General features: G+C 40.1%; 1 protein-coding gene across 1 annotated transcript; it reads right to left on the bottom strand.

The window, feature by feature from the left end:
- Positions 1-122: 122 nt before the first annotated feature.
- On the bottom strand, positions 123-18,577 carry LOC145425590 (alpha-tectorin-like). The gene is made up of 19 exons (XM_080298761.1): positions 18,008-18,577; positions 17,392-17,467; positions 13,630-13,721; positions 13,117-13,341; positions 12,374-12,448; positions 12,120-12,225; positions 11,864-11,993; positions 11,481-11,730; positions 11,109-11,259; positions 10,894-10,981; positions 10,725-10,787; positions 10,338-10,537; positions 8,752-8,883; positions 8,471-8,658; positions 8,162-8,310; positions 6,502-6,747; positions 6,226-6,388; positions 1,633-1,725; positions 123-281 (listed from the first exon to the last, which is right to left on the bottom strand). The coding sequence occupies exons 2-18, from the start codon at positions 17,435-17,437 to the stop codon at positions 1,633-1,635; spliced, it is 2,397 nt and encodes a 798-aa protein (XP_080154887.1). The 5' UTR covers positions 17,438-17,467; positions 18,008-18,577; the 3' UTR covers positions 123-281.
- Positions 18,578-18,840: the final 263 nt, after the last annotated feature.

Here is an 18,840-nt window from a genome sequence, read left to right as displayed (position 1 = left end):
AGCTTTTCAAAGCCTCTGAATGTATTGCAGGAAATATTCATTAAAGCTGAAAAGACTGGAGTTCAAGCTGAACAGTTTCAGAGCCAAAAAGTAGAAGTAATGAAATTCTGGAAAAACACAGACTGGTTACCATACGCTTTATTTTTCCATCCTTTAGCAGAAATAGTACAAGTATAAAGGAGATGGATAAAAGCAGCATGTCTCTTGTCTCTGCGAACACTGTCACATTAGGTCAGCACTCGGTTGGTCAGTCAGTCCATCAAAGTCACCGTGGAAACCACCTGAGAAGACAACCAGAGTAAACTGTGACTGCTGTTCTTTCTGTCACAGACCTTGGCTCCTTTTCACAAATCATATCCCAGTTCTTCTGTTGGAATCATCTGTGTTTGAGGATGACCTCTGCCCTGATGCTGGACTGTCAGGTGACGTACAGTGGTGTGAAAAAGTGTTTGCCCCCTTCCTAATTTCCTATTTTTTGTGTATTTGTCACTCTTAAGTGTTTCAGATCATCAAACAAATTTAAATATTAGACAAAGATAACATGGCCCTGTATGAAAAAGTATTTGTAATTAAATAGAAATTTTCTAACAAACTGAAGCAAGCTAAGAGATCTCAAAAAGCAAAACAACATACCACGATCCAAAGAAACGGCTGATAAACAAAGTAGGTGACATCTCTCAGTCTGGAAATGGTTAGAAGTCCATTTCTAAGGTTTTGGGACTTCAGTGAACCACGGTGAGAGCCATTATCCACATATGGACAAAACCTCGAACAGTGATGAACTTTCACAGGCCAGCCTACCAAAATTACTGCAAGAGTGCATCAGCAACTCATCCAGGAGGTCACAAAAGAACGATTCTTGACCTCAAGCTGAGATCACGAACAGATGGCCGTATATTCTCACTTGGGTTCTGCAGGAGGACAATCATCCAAAGCACAACAGCAAGTCCACCTCAATGGCTTAAGAAAAACAAAATGAAAACTTTGGAGTGGCCAAAGTCAAATTCCTGACCTGAATCTGATTGAGATGCTGTAGCATGACCTCAAAAAGGTGGTTTAGGCTTGAAAATCTTCCAATGTGGCTAAATTACAACAATTCTGCAAAAATGAGCGGGCCGAAATTTATTCACAGCACTGTACAAGACAGACTGCCATTTATGGTAAACGCTTCGTTTCAGCTGTTGTTGCTAAGTTTGGCCCGACCAGTTATAAGGTTTAAGGGAGCGATCACTTTTTCACACAGGGCCATGTAGGTTTTTTCCTCTTAAAATTTTAAATTTAAATTCTTTTGATGATCTGAAACATTTAAGTGTGACAAATCTACAAAGGAAATAGCAAATCAGGAAGGGGGGAAACACCTTTTTGAACCACTGTATAAACTAGGACATTTTATTCACTCAACAGCTTATCAGGCAAAGTTGGAAATACAAACCCATCAGTTTAGGTGGGCAGAAAACTTAACTCCAGTAAAAATTGCTAACATATCTGTAATGTCTCTTTCCACCTCCACCAGTGAGGTTTCCTCAGGCATTTTTCCTCTTTCTGAATTTCTTACTTAAACTTCACTGTTCTCTTCAGCAATCACCACATAACATATATGATGGTAAATCACAAAAGCTGATTGTACCTTACCTAATAAGTCCAGGACACGCTGATGAAGGCTGGAGCTTCAGGTTCATATGTCAAACTGGCAGATCTGCGTACCCGAGCAGGTGTGTTACACGTCTGGAAGTTAAAGACAAAGTCCAGGCTTTACAAAACCAAGAGTGATCCATTCATTTAGGACTGAAGCCACTGACAGCAAACATTTCATCTTTTGTGTCAAAACCCTCCAATTATAACATTTTTATTGAATCTGATGATAGTAGTCTCTGAAAGTCGATCAGCATCTATTATATATGGGTCGATTCATCTTTTAAAAATGATGAATTCCGGTGATAACAATGAACAGCATCAGAAACAGCATTTTCAAAAGCTGAAGAACCTGTTAACCCTTTAAGACCTACCATAGAACCAAGGCCGCCAAAGCTTACTTTATATTTTTACATGCTGTAGTGCCATTTTTGGGAGCATTTCAAGTTGCTATACATCAATACAACTGTTATAGCCCAAATTTTAATAATATTTATGCATTAAATCCATATTAACCACATAAATTGCAAAAAAGTGCAATAAACTACAGAAAAATTGAACATCGTTTTTGTTTTGTTTTTTTACATATATTTCTACTTGGAGAAATTTAAGAGGTTTATCCCTCAAAACTTTAAATACAAAAAAGTTGCAAAAATAGTTTACAACCACAGGAAATTTAATTTGAGTGTCTTCATAGTTTTATTTTTGAGATACACCAATTTTTATATACTGCAGAAAAATTGAAAAACAATCCTATAATGCAAATTTGCAAAGAAAACAGCATATGCATCAAAATAAACTATTTAAAGCAGCGCAATTTGAGTTCTAAGCATCACAGAAACTATTCAGAAAAGCATAAAGTCAAACATGACTTTTAAAAACACCAGTATAGGCTTTTAAGGCCTACAAGTAAAAAACTACATTTTCCGCGAAAATGACGTCACTTCCAGTTTCGGGCAGGTAATGGCGGACATGCGATTGTTCGCGCTGACGTCTATTTCAATGTAGGAAGTGTTACGAACAGCTGATCGGATTGGCAAAGTGTGTTTCTGGAATATTACATTTTTGTTCCTGCAAGCACTTTTTATGCAATTTTTGCAAAGCTATATGTGGAAGGAAACCGTGACCTAGCACAAGCTGATGGCATAAGATGTAAGTACAACCCCTCCGGTTTCATATGCAAAACAAAATTATTGTGCTAGCTTACATGGTTCCGGTTCTACAGGGATTTAAAAATAGTTACGCAAAACGGAGCGTTGCTGCTCCGACCGCCTTTAAAGGGTTAATGCTTGATGCACTGCACCCATATCTAACAGCTCGGGCAAATTAGGAAAAAAATCTATGGTGTCATGGACAAGAAAGTCTACCACAACATTTTAGTGCATTATGGAGTCTCTTCTGGACCGGAGCTGATTAGTCGTGGGTTCATATTAGAGCTGGGCGATAGAACGATAACGATATGTATCGCGATATAACTTTTACTCGATAGAGAAATTAAGCTATCGCGATAGACCTCGCCGCTCTTGTCCTCTTAAAAAAAAATAAATACAAAAAAAAAAAAATAAAGGTCAGCCAATCCAAATTAAGTAGCGCAGAGCCGAACCAATCACAGCCGCAGCGTCACGTCGCGTGACTTGTTACGTACAGCACAAGTGCCAAGCCGCACGTGTGTTTGTTTGGGAAGCAGCCAGCGGGTAATGGAGCCAGCACGTAATGGAGGAAATGAGTGTGCCGACTAGAAAAATCAACCGAGCGTGACCGAAGAGAAAACAGATGATGGTTCCAATGCCGGAGAGATTGTCGAACGGAAGAGCCAAAGAAGTTCCGTAGGGTGAAGGTATTTCGGCTATTTCAAGTCTGACAAAAAACAGAGTAGCATGCACTGTAAATTGTGCCGAAAGCAAGTCTGGAAATACAATAAACTGGTGCATGCGTCACACTGTGCGCCACGTTATTGTTTCAGTGAAATGAATTTCTACAATACTGTTACTGTTAATTCTACTCTGCAGTGTTTAAATGCTTACATATACACAGTTACTGTCCGTCCACACATACGACTCGGGTCTGCTTCTATGCCCCAGCTTTGTTTACTTTTTCCCACCGAGGCTTCTAGACTTCTGATTGACCAACATTTCTGCACGGTTAGGAATCTAGCACCACCTGCTGCTTTGGCATGTTCATAGCAGCGTTTTCCTTCATTTCTCCCTTTATGTGTGGACAGGATTATTTTTTAAAATGAAAACGGAAAATCTCCGTTTTCAAAAATACCCGTGTACGTGTGGACGTAGCCTCAGTCTCTGACTGGAAGCGCTAATTCGTCATTCGGCTTTTGTCAGACTAAAGTAACTGTTAAAACTGTTTGAAAAGCTAAGCTATACAACAAGGAGAGATTGAGAATTTCCTTTTAGTTCTCAGTTTATTTGATATTGACAAAAGTTAGTCAGTTTTGTCTGTTCTTCTGTAAAACAAACTAAGATTTATTTTTAGAATTAACATTTTGTTTCTAAGTGGAATTGACAATTTAGTCTGTTTTGTTTGTTCTATTTTGAAACTTAAACGCTTTAGCGGCTGCCTTTTGTGTAGTTTGCAATATTTGCCTTTATTTATCTGAAAAGTCTCATGTTCCTTAAGTACATCTACCCTGTTGAACTTATTATGGGAAATAAATATTTAAATAAAAACAAGCTGCTGATTATTTCACATTTTACTTGTGAGCAACGGCACATTTAAATCTTACAAATAGTTATTTGGCTTATATCGTGATAGATATCGTTATCGCCTGAAATGAAAAAAACATATCGTGATTAGAGATGGCATGATACCACTTTTTTATGTCCGATACCGATACCGATATCATAAATTTGGATATCTGCCGATACCGATATGAATCCGATATAGTGTTTTTTAATCAACAAAACTGTTTTTAAATATCTTGCTGCATTTTGTATAAGTTCATACTCAAGTTTAAAACAACAACTACACTAAAGCTATTCTGTTATACCTGTATGCAAAAAAAAAAATTTCATAGTTCAGCAATACTGATCAATCTAATAAACTTAAACCTACACCATCCTCCCTATTCTGGTATTTTAAAGAGTACTTAGCATAAATATTAAGCAACCTAACTAATAGGGTTCCAACTCCCAGCAACAACAAAAATAAATAAATAAAAAATAGGGAACCACCCCTCACGCTCCACCTCATGATGCTTAATCGACGTAATCAACCTTAATTTGATGCAGTGTGAAAAAAAATACACAGAAATCAATTATTTTTCAAGAAATATTAAATAGATTCAACATCTTTCTTCAACAAAATTGCAGACTGCACAGATGGTACCTTCCCAAAGGAAAAAGTACTATAACTTACTAGGGTATATATATTAGACTTAATAGTTACTATATACAATAATGGACTTCTATTCATTTTGCATCAAATTAAAACTTTGGGTGTCAGATAATTATTTATTAAAAGCTAGACATTTTAAATGAGAATAAGAAAGAAAAGTATGTCTTTGTGCCCCCTTTTCCCTGTTAATGCCCTATCGGCCCCCCTGGCTAAACTTTGCTAGATCCGCCCCTGCACAGTTACCAGCCGTCAGCTACGTAGAAAAAGATCCTGGAGTAGAAAGTAATATTAAATACATTCTAACAACAGCTGATCAAGCTTAAACGTGCTGCTGTTGTTCAGCCGCTGGTTTCCTCTTTCTGGTGCAAAGTGGGCCAAAAGCAAACTAGAGACACGGACTCGCGACAGAAAAGCCGATCAGCTGATCGTTAAGCAGTTTCATGATTGAAGTAGCAGCAAGAAGAGGCAGTCGCTTGTTAAGCTTAACGCAGGAATGCTTTACAAACATTCAGAGATGGACTTACACACTTGCTTTACTTCTCTCGGGATAACTTTGTCGGAGATGAAATGCCGGGTTGCTAGCGAAGCTCCAAATGCTATCCAGACCACCGACAGGTCCCGCATGCCACAGCCGCTCTATCACGTGATGCATACTGCTCCGACGTGCTAACGTTCTGAGGTGAGTTACGGCGTGTTGCAAGTTTTGTGAGGTGCTTTCGTGATATTTAATGGATCGAATTACATTTTTTATTTTTCTCCGATATCCGATCCAGTAATTTAGGTCAGTATCGGACCGATACCGATACGTAATATCGGATCGGTCCATCTCTAATCGTGATATGAAAAAATCTCATATCGCCCAGCTCTAGTTCATATACCAACAAGAGATTGACCCCAATCATAAGTCAAAGCTGTGCAGACACTATTTGACCAAGAAAAAAGAATGTGAAGTTCTGGACCTGATGAAATGGCGAAGCGAAAGGTCAGACTTCAGTTCTGTTGAGCAGATTTGAGATTTAATGTATTCAAAGACAGCTCGTTTTATGCAAACCAATTCTCTGTGGACATCTAGAAGCTATTTGGACATCAATAGCAAAAGACACTATGGATAAGGAACAGTAAATAATGCGCTTCAGTGCTTGAACATTTGCACACTGAAGAGAAATGTCTATGTGCAGAGCAATGTCTCATGAAATCAGAAAAGATGGCCAGATTTGGTATATCTTTCTATGAACATTTGCGTACCGGGATGCAGTTGTTCCCCTGTTTGGGACACAGGTGGAGTTGGCAGTGAAGGAAGATGTCACTAGAGCCCCCAGTGAACCGGAACATGTTGAAGGAGAAGTAAGTGGAGGTTGCCAGTCCATTTTCCTCCACCTGCACCGTCGGGTCAGCAGGGTTTGCACAGCTGTTCATAAGCAGGAAAATAAACTTTGTTCAGGAGTCCATAATAGTGATCAAAAGGAGTTGAATTAATCTCTGAGCAGCAGCGAGCAACCACCACCTCTGAGTTTCTCTCACCCGTTAATGATCAGATCATGTCTTGGACTGCTGGTGGGTGATGCCTTGTCAGTTGCCCAGCAGGAGTCGGTCACCACACTGACCATGCTTCCATCCAAGCCATCGGTCTTCAACACCATCCAGATTTTCTCGTTCAACTGCAATTCACTGTTCCACTCCACAAGTTGTGTGCGGCCAGCATTAGTGTAGGCCTTGATAGTCAGAGTGTAATTCCAAGCTCCAGATGTGATGCACTGTGCAACGGACCTGCAGAATGCACACATTTACACTGTTGTTAACAACAATCCCAACTAGGGCTGCTCAATTAATCGAATTTTAATCACGATTACGATCTGGGCTTTCAACGATCATTAAAAATGACTGAGCCGATTATTAGCCCCTCCCTCATTTATCCGCAACACCTTAAAGGCCGGTCCGTGAAAATATTGTCGGGCATAAACCAGTCCGTGGCGCAAAAAAGGGTGGAGACCGCTGATTAAGAGGACCCGAGGGAAGCTCGGAAAGCTAAGCAGAAGTTATTTGGAGAGGAGAGTGACTGCCGTTGGTTGAAAAGAGAGGTTAAAAAAAACTTCAGTGGTGTTGCACACTATTTTATATTATTTTTTAAAGTCATTGTTTACCCTTTAAATCCGGTCAGAGCAGCACGCTCCGTTTTGTGTAACTATTTTTAAATCCCTGAAGAACCCTGAGCCGTGTAAGCTAGCGCAATAAGTTTTTTTTGCATATGAAACCAGAGGAGTTGTACTTACATCTTATTCCATCAGCTTGTCCTCGGTCACGGTTTCCTTCCACATAAAGCTTTGCAAAAATTGCATAAAAAGCGCTTGCAGGAACAAAAACATAATATTCCAGAAACACGCTTTGCCGATCCGATCAGCTGTTCGTAACACTTCCCACAGTGAAACAGACGTCAGCGGGAACTATCGCATGTCCGCCATTTCCTGCCCGAAACCGGAAATGACGTCATTTTCGCGGAAAATGTAGTTTTTTACTTGTAGGGCTTAAAAGCCTATACTGGTCATGTTTGACTTTTCTGAATAGTTTCTGTGATGCTTAGAACTCGAATTGCACTGCTGGAAATAGTTTATTTTGATGCACATGCTAGGATTGTTTTTTCGTTTTTCCTGCAGTATATAAAAATTGGTGTATCTCCAAAATAAAACTATGAAGACACTCAAAATAAATTTCCTGTTGTTGTAAACTATTTTTTGCAACTTTTTTGTATTTAAAGTTTTGAGGGATAAACCTCTTAAATTTCTCCAAGTAGAAATATATCTAAACAAAACAAAAATGATTTTCAATTTTTTTTGTAGTTTATTGCACTTTTTTGCAATTAATGTAGTTACTATGGACTTAATGCATACATATTATTAAAATATGGGCTATAATAGTTGTATAGCAACTTGAAATGCTCCCACAAATGGCACTACAACATGTAAAAAAATAATATAAGCTCTGGCGGACTTGGTTCTATAGTAGGTCGTAAGGGTTAAATAAATATCGTCAAATAATCGAGATCTCAATTTCAGTGAAAATAATCGTGATTATCATTTTTGCCATAATCGAGCAGCCCTAATCCCAACATCTTAAAATACTTGCACTGTTAGCAATGCCCACATTTTAACAAATATTCAAACAATACCTAGCAGCCACTACAAACCAGTCTCTGATTCTGAAGGTTGCAGTGTTGATGTTCGGCTGACTGTAAACACAGGAGAAGTCGATCTGGACTTGGTCTTTGCGAGTGATGACGTCAGAGTAATTCTGGCTCCTGATGGTGTTCTTATAGATGATGTAGCTGTTGTTGGTCTGCAGGGTCACATAATCAGATACTAAGCAAGTTCTTCATTGTTTCATCTTTAACATCTGATACTGTTTAAGATGTTGACTGACTGGTATAAACTTCAGATGACCAAAAATTTTAGAATTCACAGAGATCAAAGCTTAAACAGCAGGAGATGAAACCCACCGTGACCACCGTCCCACATCTGTTGCTGCTGTTGAAGCTGAAGGTCACCATGTGGGTGAGCTTGTCCACCCGACCCCTGCAGGTCGGGTCGTTGAGGTGTAAAGCAGAGTAATTGATGTCTTTGTCCTCCAGGAGACAACCGACCAGAGTTAGTGAAGCAGAGTTCTCCTTGCAGACCGTTGCATCACCTGAACGTCACAATATCAGTCAGAAAAATCACAGTTAGAAGCTTTCCTACATTATTCAGCCCTGTTGTCATGGTGATGTCACAGCTGTCGTACCCAAAGAGTTGTTTGCTTGGTACTTGGAGGCAAAAATGGTCCGACAAAAGCAGCGAGTGTCACCACTGACCGTCTTCTCACCACAGAACTCGTGATCGCTGCAGGTCCTGTCCTGACAGAAGGCCTCAGAGGCTACAGAGGAACACACTCATCTATTATCCTGAAAACATGGGAGCTCTAAAAATCCACAGTTCAGTTCTTTAACAAAGGAGAGCTTATTAATAGGGGTGGGTTTTGATTAGTGATTTATCGATTAAAATCGATTCTAGCTTGGATAACGTGATATCGATTCATTAAAATCCTGAATCGATTTTTTAATCTGAATTTTAATTTGCCCGAAAAGCCAGAATCTCAGGTTAAACCTCACAAAATTTCAACAACCACCAAACAGCTAAAACAGTAAATGAGAGCAGGTACATGGATTCTGCACAAAGACGTAAACACAAAGCGCGGACCCGCGGATCAGGATCAGAATCAGTGAGATGTTGCCTTTCTCACCCGACGGCACGGATTCTGATGTTTCGGCGGGTCCACGCTTTGTGTGTACGTATTTTTTACGCTAGATTCCGAAGCTGCAGGTTTTCACTGAACCAGCACAAAAGAAGCAGCAAACTACACTTCACATTTGATAAACATCGACGTGAATTCCCTCTTACTTTTGCTGTTTTGCTTCCACCACGATACAATCACACTTCATGCACAGCTCTCTCTCTCTCTCTCTCTCTCAGTCTACTTCAAGAACAGTTTTGTTGAGCTAGTTAATAGGTATGCCCTCATTGTCATCTGTTGTGATTTTATTTTGAAAGGATGCTTCCTGTTATGCTGCGGAGTATACGCGAGAGTTCAATAAACAAAGTCACCTTTTGGTGTGAATGTTCCCATGAAAGCCGATGCCCCACGTGTGATTATTCCTCCATCTAGATAATAAGTATCTTCAATATTCATGCAGATTCTGCTGGAAGACCCGTCTCTGCTAACAAGTTTCCAGTCTAAAAATCTGTTTTCTTCATTATTCGCTTGCGCACAAGTCTACCATTGTTTACAGCACTGTTGGACGCTGTTTTTTTCCTTTTACTTACTTCCGAAAAGAAAAGCTAATTTCTGCTGTTCAATAGGCTACTGAACAAATTTAAACTTTTTAAAATTGTGCAAAATTGCAAAACGTTTAGCTGTGTCTCTAATAAAACCTCTGTAACTTTGCTCTGCTTCACTTCAGCAGCATCAGGTAATGTTCATATGCTGATTAATGGGTTTCTTTCGTTTTTGATCTACTACAGAATATTTTTATAAAATCTCAGGCCAGGAAAATCACCTTCATGTTTTTCTGTGTTTTATCCTCAGTTACTTTGACACAAAGGTATCTGCTGTGATGCTTACACCTTTGATAAAGTCTCGCAAGTGTCAGCTTTCTTTTTATAGATATAAAAATATAGAAATGTACCGATGCATGATCTGAATTATAATATTTCTGACTGTCTGAGGCCAAATTTCCCCGATTCAAATCAAATCGAATCGAATCAGAATTGAATCGATTCTAGAAATCAGTGACAATCTGACGTCTTATTAAGGTCTTATTAACATCTTACAGCAGCCGGTATTTGATGTCCAGCCATCCAGAGCGTGGTTGTGTAGACTGCAGGCTCTGGCGTAGGCCTTCAGGAACTGACAGTTGAGTCCGTCCACTGCAGGATATTTACACAAAGTGTCGGTGCAGGCGGTTATGTAGGGCTCTGGGTCGATGTCAGTGTTACAGGAGGAGAAGGGCGCCTCCTTCAGGAGATTACAGCTGTACCACAGATAGAGAAACAAAATTGAAGACAATAAAATAATAATCTGTAATCAGTTGTGTTTATCTTCCATCTATGCTACAGTCACATGTGATGTACCATGTAATTTACAAGACAGATCAACACACATGTTTTTTATTACGTCAAAGGGTAAACAGATCCTGCCTTGTGGATCAGTCTGCTCACCGTTCAGTCACACTGGTGCAGTCGATCGTGCTGTCAGCAGTCTCACTGTACTGCATCTCACAGCTAGGGGGCGACAAACAACAAAGTTCAGGCTCATTCATACAAACAGAATATCTGCAACATCAGCAGCAGCAGTCAGAGGGACTCTGAGCTTGTGATGAGGTCTTACCTGGTGGAGCTGTACTCAGAGAGCCTCAGGTCACTCAGAGAGCTGCTGGAGTTTCCACACAGACCCTCCACAGATGAACCAGCAGGTCCTGCACAGGATCAGGACAGAATGAGTCAGATCAGCATCAATATTCAAACTGGAGGAACACAGCAGCTCAATAAATAACAGCACAGTTTACAGTTTACATTACATGAGTTAAACTTTATTTTCTGTACCTTCTAAGAGGATCTGTGCGGTGTTGCCATCAAAGAAGACAGAGATGTTGAGGTTGGTGAGTTCGGCAGTGACTCCAGTTTGGTCCTTAGAGAGCTGCACACCATGAACCAACTGAGGTGAGCTGCTGAGGGTCAGTGTGGAGTCGTCCAGCTGCATCACAGCAGAGACAAAGTGGTGGAAACACTGAGTGAAACATGTCAAACACACAAACAGGCTGATTTCACAGCAACAACCACTGAGTTCAGCAGCTCTGAAAGAACTGCTTCTAACAGCCCTGAGAAGAACGATGCGAGGAGACACAGCAGAGGATGAGGGAGGACTTTGGATCAGACTCCACTCTGACGCATGAACCGTGGCTGTAGGTCGCTTACCTGAACTCTCCCACCTTGTTCCAGGTGAATGTCATGCCCGTCCACACGCAGCGTCACACTGTCCAAAAAGCTCACATCTTTACGACGTCTGTCCCTGAAGTTCCCCAGAACAAGGAAGTCTGGGAGTGACGGAGTCGAGAACAGAGAGTACGCACAGCGATCCTGGATGGAGTTCATATGGCCGTGGACGTCGATGACAGTGGGGCCGGTCACAGTGCAGGTGGAGTCCAACATGGTGTCCAACACACAGCTAACAAAGGCAACCAACCACAAACATCACCATGAGTTGCTGCCAAAGAAGGTTACCCCAGGGGACCCTCTATTTCTTAAGTTATTTCACTGTAGAACCTTTTAGTAACAAAATATGAAGAGAAAATATTTACATGCCGTTGCCTTGACAATGCTCCAATGGACCACAACCAGAGGTCTGGAGGGTTGCAGTCTCAGAACAGGTGACACTGGAGCAGATTTGTGGGTCAGAGTTGACCACAGTACCAGGTTTATACACAGTATCTGGGAAGAGAGGCTTCACTTTAGTTCAACAGTTTTCCAACTGTAAGTGCAAATAAAACAGTAACAATCAAATCTTTCAGAATTACATAATCCCAAAGTCACGGTAGGAGTTTAAGATTCACTAACCTGAGTGTCTGCATCCACTGATATCTATGGTATCATTGTGATTGTTGTTAAGAACGTTATTAACCTCTACTTTGTTGATTAGGACATCACTGACCTGAGTATAGAACTAAACAGAAACAAACACAGCTAATGTTATAATCACAGAACAGAAAGAACTGACATCAAGCTGAAAACAGACACAAATGTTGGCATTAAATATAAAGTATTTAACATATTACGTCAAAGTGTTATTGTTCATATACACACAGACTCACCGCCACTAAACCAGTGCCATGTGCTTCCAAACTCAGAGCTGCTTCTGTCCCAAAGTTGAGTAGGTGTAAGCTAATCTGTAAACAGGTTAACAGGAAAGATTCAGTCACTGTGAAGAAGTTTCATCTGAAAGTGTTTAGAAAAGCTCAGGTTCACAACATTAACATTGGGCCTGTTGAGCTGCATTGCTAAAACATTTTGAATTTCATAATGGAGTGTTTCCATATGCTATAAAAACTACAGTCATCACACATGTTTTTAAATCAGGTGATTATATAACCAATCATCAGACCAATCCTTCTGCTAGCAACAAAAATAGCAGAAAAAGTGATTTTTAAACAAACACGATCATAATCCAACATGTTGTCATATACTGAAGTGATATCCATGCAAGTCTCTGTTTTCATGGTCTGTATTGTCTTAAAGTGCTTCTGTTTTCAATCTTTAATAGTTGCTTTTGATGTTTAGTTTGTTTGGTTATGATTATGCATTACTTTTACCATTCACATGCGTTGGTCCTGTCTCCTGTGTACGCTTAGATGCCTTTGCATCTTTGGTTTTCCTTCACCCTTCAGGTGAAAACTAGCCTGTACGGCTGCATCTGACATACTCATGTTAATTAGTCTACAATGTCCCTTTAAAAAATAAAAAAAACATTTTTCATTTTATGTTTGTTTTCAGTGTTGATTGAAACTATTCATTTTAGGCACACCCTTCAGGCTTTGTGATGCAGAGCAGGACTCACCTTTGAACTGCTGATCTGCATGGTTATTTGCACACTGCATCTCAAACTGTTCTGAATTGTTTGTGTTTTATTTTTAACCCAACGTTCAAGAACAGACTCTGCTTGAACTATATTAAAAGCTGCTCTCCTTTTGTCAGGTGAGCTCCCCACGATGCAGTCGCCTTCATTCCTAGGGTCGTAAAACTTGTCAAAACACATCACAATGTCTCGTCTTGTGAAGGTCACCTGTAAAAATCAGAGACACAACAAATCAAATAGCAAAATATTTTGTGGGTTTTTCTGTCATGTACAGCTGAACTGTTGGTGCTCAGGTTTCAGTCAGAGCTCTCGCTCTTCTTCAGGAAGCTGCATCAGGTGATGGTTACATACTCAGCATCACTGCAGAGGACATTAATAAGACGCTGATCTCTGAACTCTTCACTCAGTCTGCAAACATCATCTCTGCTACAGGTGGAGATTAAACAGCAACAACACATAAAGCTCTGCTAAAACATCAGGCTTCATCCTACTCACATAGAGCTTCTCGTACTTCTGTCCATAATATGTGATGGGACATGAGCTGATGTCCACCACTGAAGGCTGAGTGACTGACTGTTGCTGAGCACCTGAAGACACAGACACACGTGAGAGGTGTGAGCTGCAGCTTGTTAGCTGTTAGGACAAACAAAGGTTCATATTCACGCATTTGTAGAAACAAAGTATTCGTACAAGTTGCCAAAATCTTGGAAAAGGAGGGTAGATTACAAGTTAAACTTGGGGAACTTATATGGATGGGTATAGTAGACTTAACGTTTTTATTACTTACTCACTTTACACTCTCATTTGTAATAGCAGAGCATACTCGATGCAGCGATGGACAGCCGGATAGGTCATGATCAGTCTCATAGCTGGTGTAAAACAACTATTCAAATTATTTTGCTAAAGAAATAGGGTTGATGGATATATGGGGACTTATGAAGTCTTATCTATGTTACGGTAGTACATTAACATGTACTCTCACGACAGGCCTAAACACTAAAGTACAGAAAGGTTACTATGTTGTAACTTCAGATATTGCATTGTATAGATCAGCTATGCAGTGTTTGGAAAAGAGAATGAGAGCTGTTTTGATCTGAATATGTTGAGTTGATAACATTCAGAGTGCCAGTGAGGCTAAAACAAAGTAAAACAAAATGTATGAAATACATGACAAGGACTCACAGATAATCAGGGTGAAGCTGAAAAACCAGTAACAGACAGATATGGACAGGGAAAAAACTCCAAATGCAAAGACTGGAGGTCCACTACGAAGCAGGATTCAAACTTATTTACGCTGGGTTTCCTGTCCTGCGAAAGTGTGACTGGGGCATATCATGATGGTAACTAATACTGCAAACCTAACCTGCACTGGGTAAGAGATCAGCAGGTATGAAATCAATCACCTATTCTCCAGAAATGAGCTTGGCCATTTCTGGGAGATCCCTCGGACCTCTGTATGGCGAGCAGTGTTGGTCAAGTTACTTGAAAAAAATAATCAGTAACTACTGATTACCTCCCCAAAAAATAATGCCGTTACTTTACTGATTACTTATTTTCAAAAATAATTAATTACTTAGTTACTTAGTTACTTTTTAAAAACACGATTTACAACCTGAAGAGGTGATAAAGTGATAGATCTTTCAGCCCAATTCTACTTTTTCTGCATAATCCATCATACAAAATGTAATCAAATGGAAAAGTCTCTTTTTAAAGCTTGTTTTATTAGTTTTAATCTTTTAACTTTTTGCATCAAGCAAAACTTAAATTATATGCACCATTCTCTGACTTGAATAAATTAGTTTAACATTTAAACCTATTTTCTGCACATTCCAGCACATAAAATAAAATATTATTTTGTGTTTACACTCACTCTTTCAAATAGATGCAAGTAAAACACAGCAGAAAATAAATAAAATCAAAGACTCAGCGGTCCTTTTGCTCTATTTTCACCTGTGAAGCAGGAGTAGGGTAGGCGGATGCTTGCCCTGGTGCAGGTGTGTCGCGGTCAGTTGAAGAATCCGCGAGTTTCTCTGTGAGATTCCCATTATGTGGTAGCTACTCGGTGCTTGCTTGGAAGTTTAGGGGGTTTTTTTCGCTGTAAAAAGAAGTTTTCTTCCCACGCACGATGGACGCTAATGTTTTTGTCACTTTTTATGGAATCAAACTCAAAGTAATGTTTTTGTATTTCTCTGAGTATCAGTTAAGAAAAAAAAAGATTCTCAACTTTATTTGCTGATTTTCTCCTGGCTGGCTGCAGATATCTTAACACATCTTTTCTGTTTTATAAGCATTAATATATTATTCTAAAAGAGAGCAGATATTTGTATTGGTGACCTTAGTAAAACTGAAAAATGTTTAACAACTGAAGTGCTTGAAGTATAAACTTTTAGTACTATATATTTCTCTACAGTGCCTTTCTCTTCACACACACACTGCTATTTTTGTATGTAGCGATCCATATTTTCCCCATGATACAGTTTTATCTTCCTGCATCCAGTAAATATGGAAGCTTGTTTCTGCCACTGAAAAAAATGCTGTCAGTTATCTGCAAGTTACACTTTTGGTTTATTGTCTTTAAATTTCAATTTAGTAACTCAAGTTTAGGATCAGGACTAGGGGTTATAATTTGTCTGAGTCTTATTAGTTCAAAATGCCACGAAAATAACTCAATATTAACATAAAACAGGACTTGAAATGTTCAGTTATTACGTGAAAAGTTTAAGATGAGTGAGTTAAATTGAATGTGAACAGAAAACAGGAAATAATTTCTTCCACATAGAACCAAAACTATATTTACTGTGTTTTGACCCTGAAGGACACAAACATGTTAAATGTGAGCAAAATGTTAGTAGAGCTCAGTGTTTTCAATGCAAAAAAGACCATAGCATTGTCAAACGCGCCAAACCTTCCACGAGAAAATCATAGAAACTAAAAGACAAGACAGGGCGTTTGAAAGAGTTCAGGGAGTCGTGTTGAATGTAATTAATGAACCATCAGATTGATGGATGGGCGGATGACAGAGATCTACATCCCTTGAACTCTTTAAAAATGCTTGTTTGTTTGTATGATTGTTTATTCTAAAATGAAGATATGAAAGCAAGGATCCCAGGAAAATCTGTCCATGTTTGTCAGATTATCAGCACTTCAAATGGCCTTCACTGTCCCTCCTTACTTCAGGTCATTTGGTCTTTGTTCCTCAGTCTCTGATTATCAGTTCCTGAATACTAATCACCAAATACTCAAGTCTAGTAAGGATTAGGGATGGGTATCGTTTAGGTTTTATCCGATACCGGTGCCAAATCGGTACTTTTGAAACGGTGCCGGTGCTCAAACGGTGCTCAAACCGGTGCTTAAAGAATGGAGATCACAAAATTGGTCCAAAAACCTCTCATGTTCAGCTGTTTTTTGTAAAAAGACAACAATGTTAGCTTTTTCTGCAGCTATGGGGCATGTATGGTATCACTCTTGGCTGGAAGCAGTGCTTAAACAATGGAAAAAACACCAACTTTGTCCAAAAACCTCTTGTACCTTTTTAAGGTAATGTTCTTTCTGTCTGTTATGAACCAAATAGGGCCAGGCAATGACATGAGTGAGGTTTCCCACTTTTTCTTTGGTCATTTTAGCCTTTTTGGCCAGGGTGAAGGGAGTATCTGCCATCAAACAAGAAGACAGCCGCATGTAGCTATGATGATGTTTGCTAGTTCACCTTACATGCATTAATGTAATAACGTGGTTAGCCTACTCAACGTAAACTACACACGAACAACATTAAGCTACTCACGCAGAGAAGAACGGCTGCTGCTGCATCATCATCCTCATCATTTCTGCTACACTGGCAGGGCTAGGGGCCAGGACTCTCCTCTCGGCTGCTGCTGCCATCAAATACGGCGCATTTCTCGGCTTTTAAAAAAACGCTATGCGTCGCCAGGTGTTTCATCAGATTCGAGGTGTTGCCTCCTTTGCACAGTATCACAGTATCAGCTTAAAGCACTTTTGAACGCTTCACCTTGGACACTTTTAATCTGTAGCTCTGCTCTAAAAGAACGTACGTACCTGGACCCGCCTACTATCCTCGGAAACGTAAAATGATTGGCTAGAATCTAAAGTGTATCACAGCTCAGGGAAAAAAAGCACCGAAATAAAGCACCGAAATGTGCGCTGCTTTTTGGTCTGGTTACTACCGTTTATGTCAGAACCGGTGCACCGGTACCCATCCCTAGTAAGGATACTTTTAAAGTAGCTGCGGTGCATGCTTACCTGCCAGTACAATGAATGCAGACAGGAAGAGCAGTGGGCACAGCATGTTGGAGGGAACCAATCGCCTGACAAAGACCTGAAAGAAAAAAAAACACAGTTGGACGTCTGTGATTGGACAGAAAGTAGCACAAACATCAAATGGTAACACTTGGAGTTATTACTGTACATCATCTGTAAGGTTAGGAAAATCCCAGCATGCAGAATGTTTAAAATTATGACTCTGATGATGTCACAGAAACAGACTAACTGAACAATCATCACTGTGCGAGTTAAACATCTCCATGCTCCTTCAGCTGTCAGTGAAATTTGTCTCCTTGCACCAACACTTGGCACATTTCCTCTCTGAATCTAAGTTTATTTTCTCATTAAACACCAAACTTCAAAGAAGAGAAACATAACAATATGAATAAAAGACTGGAGGAATGCGTATCATGAGCAAAAAAAACAACGAAAACCCTGAATTTATCCTTTAAAAGGAGGACTCGGCATTTAAAAGTTCTAAAAGTCAGTGTGCGAGTTTTGCCCACTCCTTCATCTGTCTGTTATTTATCCTGTTAAAGCCACAGAGATGCCCGTCAGTGACTCTTTATTGTTCTACTCGTGCAGCTCGTCTTACCTTCTGGAGCTCTGTTGGAGGATGAGGAGGGTGGAGGCTGCTGCTAAGGAGGCTGTCTGGTGATGGTGTCTCTGTGAGCCGTCCGTCTCTCTTTATTTGGATCCTTCCTGCTGTCCACACCCAGGTAGAGAGGAGGGCTGGAGGAGCTACCTGATGGGAACCTCCCACTGATGAATCAGCCTCTTACAGAGAGACACCTGAAATAAGCCCCCGAGAGCTTCAGGTGTTTTTTGAAACCTTTCAGCATATAACATTTATGTCTTCTTAAATGGAATAAAATTAGAAATAATTCCTTATGAATTTTGATTGCTGAGATTTTTCTAGTGACCAACATCTTGTCCCGGTCCCGTTCGTAATCTCAGCTTTCTAATCACCACGTGGCTGCAAACACAAGTGCACACGGGCAAGAAAGTCGTCAAGGCCACCAAGATACAGAGACGGCAGAGATGGAGGAGAGTCCCAAGGCTGGAACGTTTGAGGCCAGAGATATCGTATCAAACAAAAATTCCTTTAGTTCACTCCTTGTGCTGAAAGTTTTCGTGTCACCCTCACTGCACCTCATCTTTGGGATGACTGTGTATTCACACTGTTAGAGTCCTGTTAATGCCATCATATTACAACAACTTTAATCTACATCTGCTTCTGCTCAGACGGTACCTTTTTAGGGACCAGGAACCAGTGGGGTAGAGAGGAGGGCTGGAGGAGCTACCTGATGGGAACCTCCCACTGATGAATCAGCCTCTTACAGAGAGACACCTGAAATAAGCCCTCGAGAGCTTCAGGTGTTTTTTGAAACCTTTCAGCATATAACATTTATGTCTTCTTAAATGGAA

Source organism: Astatotilapia calliptera, chromosome 3, assembly GCF_964374335.1.
Source record: "Astatotilapia calliptera chromosome 3, fAstCal68.1, whole genome shotgun sequence".
NCBI classification, from domain to species: domain Eukaryota; kingdom Metazoa; phylum Chordata; class Actinopteri; order Cichliformes; family Cichlidae; genus Astatotilapia; species Astatotilapia calliptera.
The sequence above is the reverse complement of the archived record's forward strand: the minus strand, read 5'-3'. Positions and strand labels throughout refer to the sequence as shown.